At 37.0% G+C, this 13,963-nt stretch overlaps 1 protein-coding gene across 5 annotated transcripts in view; it reads right to left on the bottom strand.

Annotated features, from left to right (window-relative positions):
* Positions 1 to 13,963, bottom strand: part of DPYD (dihydropyrimidine dehydrogenase) — an 879,000-nt gene that overhangs the window by 9,390 nt on the left and 855,647 nt on the right. For all 5 annotated transcript variants that reach the window (XM_057500453.1, XM_036883856.2, XM_036883855.2 and 2 more), the window contains one exon: positions 10,999 to 11,142. In XM_057500453.1, the coding sequence (XP_057356436.1) occupies positions 10,999 to 11,142 (144 nt within the window). The remainder of the gene's footprint in view (positions 1 to 10,998; positions 11,143 to 13,963) is intronic.

A 13,963-nucleotide genomic window follows, 5' to 3' on the forward strand; every position in this document is an offset into this window, starting at 1 on the left:
ATGAACATTTCCCTCTAATTTTAAGTTAACAGTGTACCACCTGCTCTAAGTAGTGGGTGTATTTTCTCTCTGTTACTTTTAATAGACAAAATACATTTCCATTTTTTCCTAATATTGTTTCCAAATTCAGATAACTCATGGTTTTGGTACTTCTGAAACATCCTTAAATTTTGATACCACTCTTCCATGATCATCATTGGCAATGTGCTCTCTGTTTTCTATGCCCATTGAACACTGAGTTCTCTAATGCTTAACCCTTTCCCTCCTCCATGGGAAACAGTAATTGCTGTCATCACATTGCTATTGGACAGGTTCTCATTCTTCTTGATCCATCTTCAGGTTACACTTCTGACTATGGGATTGTTTTCTGTTATTTTCTCAAAACTTACTGAAATTAGATTTACTCAAGGTGCGATACCTCCACCCTTCTGTGGCCTAATGACCTCTAAGATGACACGGGCTGCTCTGCTGACTTCCCTTCAAGATTCTTCTAGCTGCGTTTTCCCCAAATGAATTTTTATAAGGAGCCAGAAATACCTGAATGCAGCAAATCCCCTCATTGCTTCTCTTTTGTGAGATTAAATTACCAAAGAGGCAATTCAATAATTTTTCAGATGTTTTGCCTTTAGTGGAGTGGGATTTTCATCTGAAGTCGGTAAAAGCTTGCATGGCTCCTCTATCTTGCCTGTCCATAGTAACCATCTGGTTACAAGGTCTCTGATGTAGTCCCTGGATAACATTTCTGTTTTTTTTTTATTTCACTCACCTGCAGCTGCTTCTTTTACACTTCACCATCAAATTTGTGGATTTCTATGCTTGTGTATATCTTTTTGACATATACTGCTCCTCCCTAGCCCTTTGATTAGACCTGTTTATTCCAAACAAGATACACCTTCCCACTGTCACATTCCAGTGAGGAAGCACATCTCAAAACATCTCCATAAGACTTAGGAGATGATTTTTACCAAAATCTGTTCATGGTCTTTGGAGTTCAGGTTTATAATTTTTCATCTGCTATTTGTGGGTATATAGACAACTGAGAATGTTAATGTTGCCCCAGTCTACTCCCTGGTATCTTCTGAAAATTGCTGGGAAAGCCGTCCACCATTTTTCTTTCTGTGCCATCCCTTTTATTTGCCATAGTATCTAATATGGTCTTACAGCTTTATCTGAGTACTTTTTTCTTTCCTCTCACAATTCAATTGAAATAATAAACCACTCGATCAGGCTGACTGGTCTCCTGCCAACACTGTCTTGCCAGCCTTATGAGATGCAGTCCATCTCTTACTAGAAGCAGCAGGAAGAAGAGATGCAAAAATCAGTAGCGCCCCTAAACCATTCATTTTCCTACCCAGAAATTCAAAGACGTTAGAGATACATTCTTGGCTTCATAAAGAGAATGAGAATTCATTCTCATATATATCAACAGAAGTGGAAAGCATTCGGGGGACTTTATAAGTCTTGGCAGACTCTCAAATCTCTGTTATATGCTGCCTGGGAATAAAGCACGTTTCTCATTTAGCGGGGCCAAATGTGCACACTGTCACCAGTTCTCTTCAGCGAGGAGACAAAACTGCCTCCTTTTGGTTTCTTTTCTCTAGCACAGATGTACCTATGGAATGTGTCAGGAGCTTTGTCAGAAAGTCCTGGCTCAACTTTCAGAAGGAGACCTTTACACCTATTGCAGGAGGCCAGGTCTGTTTTCCCTTATCTTATTCTTTCCCTTCAGCTGTCCAGCACTGTTTTTGATCGCCTTCTTCCCCAGATGCCTTTTCTTTCTACTTCTTTCACAAAACGGGCAGTTCTACAATATGGCATATGTACGGTAAATGCTGTGTCGTTATGAAATGGAAGTGAAGGTGTGAGGCTGTTAAAGAGGAAGTCGCCTGGTTGCTAGGCTGACCCTAGGGCCCCACACCTAGGTGTAAGATCCAGGACCTCTGGGGCCATTTTTAAGCTTCCAAGGAGGCAAGGAGAAGCTGGATGGCATGCTGCTAGCAAAGACTTCTGGTTCTCAAAGACCCCCTGTCAGTATATCCCTGGGAATAACCACTTTGATGCTCTAGCTGAAATTCTGAGCAATTTAACCAGCACATCCCCTTGCCCTTTTATACCATGTTGAGACTGATAAAAAAAAAACTGAGTTATTTTTCTCATTGTTGCCTCTTAGTTTGGTCCTTTTGATGAATTCCAGTTGAATAAAGGAATGAGATTACTGCTCTGGCGCTACTACCTAGTTGATCCAGGGGTTGTGTGTTGGATTTAAGGTCCTATAGCTTATGTTATTCCAACTGTACAAATATTATGCTTTGAAAACATAGTTGATGTAATTGAAATAACACTTTATTTTTGTCTTTTGTGAGAGACAGCAGAAGATAGTGCTTAAGGGCCTAAGTTAGAGAGCCAGACTTTGGAATTGAATCTGGGCTTTGATGTCTTCCCAGCTCTGTGACTTTGGGCAAGTTATTGAACCTATTTATCAACTACTTATTTAGTAGACTAGGGGAAATAGAGGTACTTGATAAGGTTATTGTGAAGATAAAATGAGTTAATTCACAAGTATGTAGAACAGTGCCTGAAACCTCATAAGTACTCAATAAATATTAGCTTTTATTATTAATTCTCTGCTTAATTAACACTAATTTATTAAAGTCCATGTTAAATATCACCATCTCTGTAAAGCTTTCCATAATTACCCGAGGCAGAACTAATCCCTTTCACTCCTCTGAGTACCCAGAGCATTTTGTACATATTTGATTGAACTGTAAATAATTTTTAACATGTGTCTTTCTCCCTTGTTAGACTATGAACTCCATAAGGATAGATGTCTTCCTTTTTAAAATTCATGTTGTATTCTTCATTTCTAGCACAATTCCTGGATTGCAGTGAGTGCATAATGAATATATGCTGGTGGCACATCTCCACCCAGACTGGGAAAAATCCCTGAGCTTTGGACCATGCCTTGTATGTCTTCAGTCCTGGACCGGGACCTTAGCACACTGCTAGTCACATCGCAAATATTCAATAAATACTTACTGATTGACTGATATTGAAACTGCCTACCTCTGAAGCAACAAGCCAGTAAATCTTCTCTGAGGCATTTGAAAGGAAAAAGGAACAAAAGATGAGATCTACTGAGCATGGCTTGCTTAGAAATAATATTGTCACACTCATAACCAGGGAAGATGGGGTAGATTATTAGAAACTTGAATGCATGACTGAAAACCTGTTAAGACAAGCAGGGCTGAGTTAACTTTGTGGGGCACTGGGGCTCTTTCGATAGCAGATGGGGAATGATATGCTGTGCTAGCTGAGAGGGTAAACAAAGCAGTGTCATGGAGTTTAGACCATTGAGTGGGAGAATCTATAAAGAGGCCAGCAGAGAGGAGGGAAGAAACAAGATAAAACAAACAGATGGATTGGACAGAGAAAATATTCAGCATGAAATCAGATAGCCCGGCTCTCCAGGAAAAAGGGAAGGAAAAATGGTGTGTCAAGAACAGAAGAAACACTGTACGGAAAACATAAAAATAATGATGGAGCAGCAGAAAGAAATACATAGAGGCCTGGATGTGTGTGGCAGAATAAAACAGTGTAAGCACAAGAAGCAATGTCTGGTTTGCATGCAGAGAGAGAACGACCCTTAAAGGGAATGTGGTTGTTGATTTCAACAGGGACTAAACATTCACACAGCTACGTCACGTGTATGGGGCCTGAAATAATGGGCAAAGAGGCAGGGGACTCGTATGAGAACGGCAATAACCATGGCCACTTACTTTTGTACAGCACTGTGCTATGTACTATACTTTTACACTCATTATTTCTTTTAAAACAATGGAGTGGAGGCCTTCTGATGTTATCTAGCATTTATTCTCCCTCCTGTTGGATCATTACCATAGCCATCTAACTGGTCTCCCTGCTTCTGCCCTGGCCCATCTAGGATCTTGTGTCAACAGCAGCCAGAATGATCCTTCAAAACATTAAGTTCAATGACGTTATTATTCCTCAGAACAAAGCCTCAACGGTTTCCTGCCAAGGACTTCTCCCATTTCAAGGTCTCTGCACATTCTGTTCCTCCTGAATGGAATGTTCTTCCCACAGATATCTATCCATATAGTTCATTCTCTCACTCTTTAAAGTGTTTATTCAAATGCCATTTAATCAGGAAGCCTTTCATGAATAACGTCTCTGGCAATTTCTGTTCTCCTAATTCTGCTGTATTTGCTCCAGAGCCGGGTGCCCATCACACATGGTATACATTCAGTTGCTTATTTGCGTGTGTCTCCTTACTGAAATCTAAGTGCCGTGAGAGTTGGGTTTTTGTTTTGCTCACCACTGAATTGCTAGTGGCTGTGGCAGTGCTGGGACATAGTGGCCCAATTGTTGGATGAATGACGGAGTGGACCTTTGGGTGAATGTGACAATTGAAGCCAACAAGAGGTTGGAATCTCAGTGGTTACATGTGAATGATAAAATAAAACAATACACGGGGTTGCCAAGGCAGGCAGTGCTTTCTGACCCATGCACCACTTCCTTATTCTTAAGGCTTTCTCTTTTTTGGGGGTTTCTCATATCATCATTTTCTTCAGGTTCCTCTTCTGTTTCTCTGATGATCACTTCTTCTCATTTGCTTCCCCAGAACTTCCTACTCCTTTCTACGTATGAGGTTAAGTAAGAGTTAAGAAAATAGATGTGAAGCTTCTGTCTTGTGTCTGGCACACAGTAGGCAGTCCAAATGTCTATTCTTTTTCCTTCCTACCCTTCAGCACAGTCCTATCATTTGCTTGACTTCACTAATTTCAATATGCTCAAATCTAAAGTTTGCATCCCACATCAAAAAGAAAAAAAAGAAAGAAAACATTAAATCTAAAAGCATAAGAACAAACCTTGATTCATTATCTTTCATTTTTCTTTATCCTAGTTAGTGGGGCAATCAAAAACCTAATCGTCTCACTTTCCTTATTCTCCTTTCTAGCCCTGGTCTCTCAATTTATAATGAGAATCATTACGTTTTAGAGGGAGAATAACAAGACTTCACCAACTTCACCTCTTCCTCTGTCTCTGTAACCATGGCCACTCACCAACCCAGAGCCACATTATGGATCACTTGGGACATCCCTTCCCCCTTACCCTTCTCATCCTTCCCCAGACCCCAGCGCTCCTAAAATGCCAGTTGCTCAGAAAGGCCTTCCTCAGCTCTTGAAATCTAAATTAGGTTTTGCTATGAAAGGTTTTGCTGTTTTTATATAGTTCATATCACAAATATAACTTTATATTATAAGTGTGATTCTTTGTTTAATATGTTTCTTTCTCTATTCTTATGCTTTATAAGAACAGGGGCTCTATCTGTTTTATTTATTTTACTATAGATGCCCAATTCCTAGCCCACTACCTGCATCATAGTAGGTACGAAATAAAGATTTCCTGGAAAATATACAGGCTTCTTCAAAACTTCCAACTTCGCTGGGCTCCAGAGCTTTATGTATCCCTACTTTCATTCTTGAGTTCATTTTATTAGACAAAATGGAAATGGAGACTCACCTTAACCTGTTTATCTTCTTTAACCTCTCCATTCCTAACATAATAACTAACAGTAAGCAATGTTTATTTAGGCCTTATTTGGTGCAGGCTAAGCCACTTCACACATGACCTAATTTATAGCTCTAGGAATCATACACTTTTATTATCTCCATCTCTCAGATTAGCTTACCGAGGTCAGTTCATGCAGCTATAAATGGCAGTGTCATAATTAGAACCCGGGCAATAAGACAGAGTAGTCCCCTGCTTAATTCAGGAAACTCTTCTCCCATAAATGTGATCTGCTAAAATCTTTCAAACTTTGCTATATATTTCAATGAAGAAAACAGCTTCTAAAGACTTTTTAATGGTCACTTTCTTCAAACATGGCTACTTACTAAAATGAGCCCAAGTTCAGTTTCATTAAATGCATAAGGCATGAAGCAGGAAGGAAATCATGAGATGTCCTTCCTCTATCCAAGATGACTTAATGTATTGTATGGACTCCATTCCTTCCCTACTTGCTAACTATAAAGTTTCCTTACTCATATCATTTCTGGTAGCTTAGCTTTTGTCTCTTAGTATATAAACACATGTAAACTTAGATTATGTTAACATAAATAAATTGACAGTCCCTCTACAACATTTCCTTTTTTTTTGTCACTTTCCTAGTGATTTTTAAGTTCAGGAAAGAGTATTCCAATATATTTTGTTCTTACTTTCTTAACCTTTATTCATTCTTCAATTGACTGTCTCCTGGACTGTACTTTTCATAACTTCACTAAAGCTGCTTAGGCCAAGACAAGCGAAAATATGAAGGGTCTACAGGTTATGCCCAGGAGTTTACTTTAGGATCATGGTTAAGATGTGAGAATTTTAAGCAAAGGGTAAAATAATGAGATTTGCATTTTAAAAATCATATACTCCATAATAGTTGGGGGACACATTTAGGTAAGAATGACAAAAGAAGGTAGGAGGCCAGTTAGTAGAGTATTTCAGAATTCAAGGAAAGAATGTGTGAAGAACTGCATTAAGGTCTCCTCAGTAGGGATACCTCAGAAGAAGGGGGAGACATGAGAGATAAAAATCAGACATTGGCAAATTGCCCCATGGTCTCATTCATGCATTCAGGCTGAATTTCAGGTTTCTGGCTTAGGAAAGAAAGTGGATAGGGTGCAGTTACTGAGACACAGGACTCAGGAGGGAGAGCAGGTTTGGAAGAAATGGTAATCAGCTTAGTTTTAAATATGCTGGCCCTTGTGCTCCTTGTTTAGACCATCTGGATGAAGGTGCCTAGCAGATAGTGGGGAGCACAGGTCTGAAGCATAAAAAAAAGATAGTGATGGAGAATAGCTGAGTCAATGTATAGGAAAAATTTAGATGAATCAGAAAGGGAGATGATATAGAAAGAAGGAAGCAGAGGGATGAATTCAAACATCATTATCACTTAGCAAATTCTGAGAGGCTGGACATTTAAATGTAAAGTAAGACATACAGTTTATGAAACATTTTTGTCATTGAGTCATGATTTGAGAGATGGAAGGGGCCACTTTAAAATACATGTATTGAGATCTTGGGACAATTGTCTATTTGAGAAAAAAATTAAGTTATAAACATATCTGATACTTCAGAGCAAAACAAATTTTAAGTCAATTCATCAGGTATAAATATTAAATTTTGAAAAAGAGAAATCACAAAATAAGCTTTTGCCAGGTATGATCACATAAAGTTAAAAATTCTGCATGTATTTATGAAAATACCATAATACAATGAGTCAACTGGCAATATATAAAAAGTTTATAAAAACTTATAAGATGAATAGAAATACCCCAACAGAAAATTGGTTAAAAAAAATGAGCAGCAAATTCACAAAAGAACAAATGGTCAAAAATATATAAAAACATACCTGCCACACTACTGTTCAGACATTCAAAATTAAAGAAAAAAATGAGATAGTTTTTTGACCTTTACATTAGCTAACATTAAAAATAAATTCATTATTGATGGGTGTCTATGAAAATGGGCCTGCTCATATTTTTTGGGCAGAATGTAAATTTGAATTCTTCCTGGAGAGCAATTTGGCAATATGTATCAAATGTCCTAAAATTGCACTTGTAATTTCTGTTGAGAAAAGAATAAGGTATCTACACAAATGGTTTTGTATAGTGATAGTTATAATGGTCTTATTTGCATAAAATTCTGGAAACAACCTAAATATTCAACAGTAATTAATTTAAAAAATTTAATAATAAGTTCATACTATGAAATACTATGAAACCATTATTTTGATGTAAAAGTGACATATAAATTGTTATACGAAAATTTAGAGTAGAAAATTTAAGAGTACTGTATGTTTATTTTAATATATTGTATTTAGGTATAGAAAAAGGACTAGACTTTTATAAATCTAAATTTTATTAGTGATTAAGTTTAGGTGGTGGAATGATTGGTAATTTTTATTGTAATCTTTGTGCTTTTAACATTAGAAATAAATGAAAACAAAAAATGAAACTACAGAAGTAGGGGAGGAGGAAGGAAAGGAGAAAGGAAGAGACTTATTTGTCCACTAATATTATGTTATAGGTCTCTTATTAGATGTTTACCCCAAATTGAGTGATTAACAGTGCAACTATAACAAAACCCACCTGTTGCAATTCCCTTATTAAAGGTTTCTCTCATTCCTATCGATGTCGTCAGCTTTCATGAGCTGTCTCTTATATTCCATATATTTTCTAGGATGGATCCAAACCTTTCTAGTTCCTATTATGAGTTGATCTATTGAATCTCCTAAACCAGCAGTTTTCAATTTCACCCTCGTCCCCAACTCTACTAGTTTACTACATTACTTGACCAAATTATTTAATCTATATTTGTACCTCAATTTTCTCATATGTAAAATGAATAAAGGATAGCACCTATCCCAGGTATTGTGAAATTTAAATGAGATTAACCACATATAGCGTTTAGAATGGTATAGACTATTCATTGTCACCTACTTCCACGGGTTCTTCTAGAAGGTAAACCTTCTCTCCTATTCTGAAAAATCATATTGGAGTAGGCAACAAAGTAGCTTTATTAGAGAACCACGATCTAATTAAAAATACAGTCACACACACATGTGCATGCGCGCGCACACCTGCACACACACACACACACACACACACACACACACACACATCACTTAAAGTAACAACATCATGGCTCTAAGGATCAGGAGTCATTTAAAGCACAGATGGCCTAGGGATATCTCTGGGGCCACAAGAAGTTCTCTATATCTTCCCTCTTCCTCTAAAACATGAGTTGTCCCCCACTCTGTAGAAAGCCTTATAGAAAACCAGATGAAGAGAGCACTGATTGTTATAACAAATCTAACTCCTCATTTCCCAAGGAGATGGATGCACTTATAACTACTGAAAATGCACCCCACCCCACCCCCCAGAAATAACCCCACCATTATCAGTCATCAGTATGTTTTCTGATGGGACACATCATCTTTCTAGAATCACAACAGGTATTACGGGTATGGGCATCCTGAGAAGGCCAAGGTGGTGGAAGTTCCCCTGGATGTTGAGAAAAATCTACCAAAACAACCCATTAATATATCAGCACTGTTATGGTCTTAGATGCTTGAGAAGATGATATCTACAATGTTTTGAGGCTTATGTAACACCAGGGCTACATCTGTTTGTATTAAAGCTCTTGAGTGAGACAGTTTAGGAGAGGAATGTAAATCTACTGTTTTTAGTAAGACTCCTCATCCCTCCTTGATACTTTAAAAACATTGACATACTTTCCTGACTTCATATGTTTTTGGTTTAGTTAATTCTGCTGTGTTTGGTATTTTATTGGATAAGTAATCAACCAGCTTTAATTCAGTTATAGCAGGCTTTTTGTTTGTACTGTTTCTGTGTTGCTTCTAGGTTATCAATACATTCTTGAAGAAAGAGAAGACTAGGAAAGGTCAGAACGCTTTTATAATCACCTTGTTCTTCTTTCATTTCCTAGTATAAATAAAACCTTTCTTTTGAATTTTTTACACATAAGAAAAAGATGGATATCTTACATTAAATTCAAATTCATTAAGAAGAGAGACAGAGCTGGGATAACTTCTACTAATCCTGAATCATACAATAACCATAGCCAAAGTGGGTGGTGGGGTGCAGACTTGTGAAGAATTGAAGGATCTGGCCTCCTCTTCACCATCAGTGTCCAGTTTATCCTTTCTGTAGCATACAAATAATTTAAAGGAAACAGCTCAAGAGACTATTTGAGGCTAGTATGCTGTTAGAAGTCCCAAGTGGTCACTTTATTTGGAATTATGACATTGAAGTGCTCCTAGAATTTGTGTTCAGCCACTTCCTTATTTCCTTTCATAATTCTGAATCACTTAAATTTTGCAATATCAAGTTTAAGCTGCACTGTTTTTAGTATCGGACATTTTTTTCTCCCAATAAGTAGAGGGGATTTTTAAGGGTTCCAATTATTAGTTGACTACTAAAGATGAATTTCAGGGAGGTCCACGTGAGAGCTCCTATGGGGCAAGATTTTCAGCTGATGCTTCAAACAGAGAAAGGTAATAAGGGAGTAGATTATCACTAAATAGAGAAGAGTGAGCTTCAGTAACTACAAACTACATTCAGTGATGGTGATTTCAGAGAGAATGTGGACCTTTAACACTCGCTACCCCCTTTTTTTTCATCACGATTGCTTTAAGACAATTCCATTTTGAGAGAGGTGGGCAGGAGGGAAGTAGATTAGTGGTAAGTGTGCAACCTGAGGGATCTTTGTGGGGATGGTCCTCTTGTATCCTGACTGTGGCACTGGATACAGGAACCTACACATGTGGTGAAATTGCACAGAATGAACACACATGTGCATGCACACACATCAAATAAGAAGAGGTAAAACTGGAGAAATCTGAATAAGACCAGTAGATTGTATCTGTGTCATAATCCTGGTTGGGACATTGTAGTAAGAGTTCTGCAACAGGCTACCATTGGGGAAACGGGCTAAAGGATGCATGAGACCTCTTTATTTTTTTGTTACAACTGCATGGGAACCCAGTATCTCTCTCAAAATAAAATGTTCAAAAGAAAAATGAGAAACATAATACACACACAATTCTGTCTTAATGATAATTTTTGCTATTATGCAGAAAATTTTCTCCTGATGGTTTTGTTGTATGATTTAGTTGTGGATTAAAGTAATTTAAAAATGACAATGACAAGATGAAGAAATCACCTAAATATTTCCTGGCCCATTTAATACATATGGAATTTCTATGAAGCTCAACCTTGAGAGTGTTCTCAAAAGTATAAAATATATAAATAAAAGAGGCTACCCTATTACTATAGACAGAATTTTTAAAACTGTGTATTTTTAAAACAAAGTTAGTGATGCATTTAAACAGTAAATAAACACTTAAACTATATTGTATGTTAAACAGCAATATAGACATTTATACTATGGCTTAATTTTTACCTTGATGGTAGGAACAGGCTTTTGGGGGATAAAAAGCTTTCTCTCAAGTGGTGGAAAAACTGTCTTTTGTTCTTTCAGTTTAATCTTGTTCTCTGCTATGATTTTCTTGCGCTGTTCAAGATAAGGTCCAAAACTTGGCAGTTTCTAAAAGGAACACGTGTAAATAAGAAACCATGCTAGTTCATAGAAGAGAAAAATGTGAGGATATAAACAAATAAATATTATCAGCAAACAAATGTGTGTTTTAGATTATTTCTTATATCCTGTAACAAGTATACAACAAGATTTTCATTCTTTTTTGGGCCACTAGACTTCTAGGTATCAGATGCCATTAATTATTAAAAAGAACACAAGAGCACAATATCTTTACCAAATATGTATGTATTAGATACACTAATGTTAATTAAAATTTCTTTCTAAATGGAACAAAGTTCACGGTGGAAAACCAAATCCATTCAGTTAAAACAATAGCTATTAGTTAGACCATTTGTTTGGTTCATATAGGCAGAAGGTGAAACCTATTGATGTTTTTTTCTTTCCTCTTCATCAGGTTTTTAGCACAATATAGACACAGCCATAGTCCCTGACAAATGCTTTTGCCAATAGCAAAGGTACTTTGCCAAAGTTCTAATTTGTATCTCTATTTTATTGTGTTCAAGTTCTTACTACATCTCTTTAAAGATTGTAACCAATGTTGATTGCAATTACTGGAATAGCTGAAAAAAAATGGTAAAAATATTGATTTCTCTGTTCAAAAAATAAATTTTATTTCGCATGAAGGATGCAGAAATAGAAATGAAAAGCAGAGGAAATACCACAGTGCTTAAACTCCATCATTATTCAAAATCACATGTTGAAGCTTTAAATCTCAAGGTTATTCAATTGTACTTTATGAAGTTCATTTAGAAAGATACCTGGGTGTCATGGAAAGACGCTAAGTGGTTTTAAGTTAACAAGAATATGCCCTCATTCTATTCATTATCTCACAATCATTTCCTCTTCACTTTGTTCTTCTCCTCTTCTAGAACCTTTGATCCTCACTTCCATTGACACATACTGCTGGTGACAGATACCACTGAATTCCGAATCTTCTGTGCCCTCCTGTGGCCTGGGATTGCTAAGTGTCTTTTTTAAGACTGCAAACACACACTCTCTCTCTCTCTCTCTCTCTCTCTCTCAGTCTCTCCTGCAGAATAAAGCCCATTTATATAGCTGATGGAAGCTTGGAAAACTACAGCCCTTCAAGGTCATCCTGATCTCTGACCCAGCAAGTACTTCAGTGAAAAAGCACACTTATTTCAAAACACTGGCCTCCACTTGTCAGGTTGCATAATGCCCCAGGAAAATGAGTTCTCTGGTTTTTTAGAGATGTTGGTAGGTTAGATAAACTAAACTGAAGTCATGTTACAGTTCAGCCAAACTGCAATGAAAGTCGATGTTAGGCAGAGCATATTTACATGGAGATGTCTAAGGCCGTTACTTCCATTATCAACTTACTGTAATAACATCAACAAGTAAAGCAAAAGGAAAAATGCTATGAATGTCAAATTAATTTATATACAATTAAACTAGAACTATGTCTTTCATCTCTATACCTTAATGATTCCCCAAATAACAATATTTAAAAATTGGATTAATACGAAATGATATGATGATGGGAGTGAACATAATGTAGACATTTTACCATGACATAAGTGATATTGTCTTGTTAAAAGGCAGAAAATAAATGAGAGTATAGAACAAATCCTCAATACTTATCACACATAAGCCCCTTTAATGTAAAAAAGGTAGTGCTTCTTTGAAATGCCCTCCTATGAAATGGTTTCTTCCTCGGGCAGATGAAGTGTTAGGGATCACACTTGGTGCCGAGGAAATGCCCCAGGTCCAGTCGCACCTTGTGAGGTGGCGAGCCACGTTCACGTGATGTCAGTCTTGTAGGATATCACTCTCTCCACTCTCCTCTTACATATCAGGAGCATCTGAAACCTCACCTTATGTTCTTGGAGATTATCAAAAATTGTTAAGTGTTGAAACACAGCCTCTAGTTCTAGCAGATCTGTCGTGGTGGCAAGTCTATGAAGATCTGCACCATTATCCTGATTCCCTGGTTGGCTCCTACCTTACTCAACACAATCTTAATTCCACCTAAGAATTCTATGAAGGTTATTCAAAAGAAATCATTCTTGGAGCTTTTTGATTTATCTTCTGTTGAAAATAGATTAGAAGAGACTTTTATTTTCCATTTAGGTTATTTTTTATTGAAAGGGAGACAAATAAAGCAGCTACATTTAACCTGATGATTTCAAATTGTTCCAATGATGGTAATAATAATAATAAACACCAACAATAATAATAATATTTGAAAATCCCTTGGTGCTGAACAGAATGCGGACTGAGTAAACCTCTACCAGCCTGATATTTTCTGTAATTCTTTGCAGTGGTTGACTACATTTTCCGTATTTAAATCATGCTAGTGTTTCCATGGCTAATAGTACTATGAATCTAGTGTGCTAATCTTTTACAATTAGTCCTAAAAAGAGGTTCTCAGTTCAACATAAAGATTCCTATAGGATTTTCCTTGTGTGCTGGTTAGAGGAATCAATGAAAAAGAAGGAAACTGATGCCAAATTTTTCTTTAACTTGAAAGCATATTCATGTAAAACACCAGTGACTGTTCCCTCACTTTTCCACCATGCATCTCCAAGTGAAGTAGGGTCCAGTTGTGTGCAGTTTCTCACTGCTCTCTGGTGATCCCCAAGCCCGGGGTTTAGTACCAGCTTCCTAAACTGCAAGGCTGCCATAATCATTTTGCTTTCTGTATTAGGATAAGAAAGCTAAGTGCTTTTAAAAATTACTACACTGTATGCATTAAAATGCCTCTAGGATATCTGAGTACTGAACACACTAAAAAGTTCAGTTTTCTGAAAACTGAAAAGACCATTTCTCCCCTGCACCAGAGGGTTGC

The sequence above is a fragment of the Manis pentadactyla genome, chromosome 4, assembly GCF_030020395.1.
Source record: "Manis pentadactyla isolate mManPen7 chromosome 4, mManPen7.hap1, whole genome shotgun sequence".
In the NCBI taxonomy this organism is placed as follows: Eukaryota; Metazoa; Chordata; class Mammalia; order Pholidota; family Manidae; genus Manis; species Manis pentadactyla.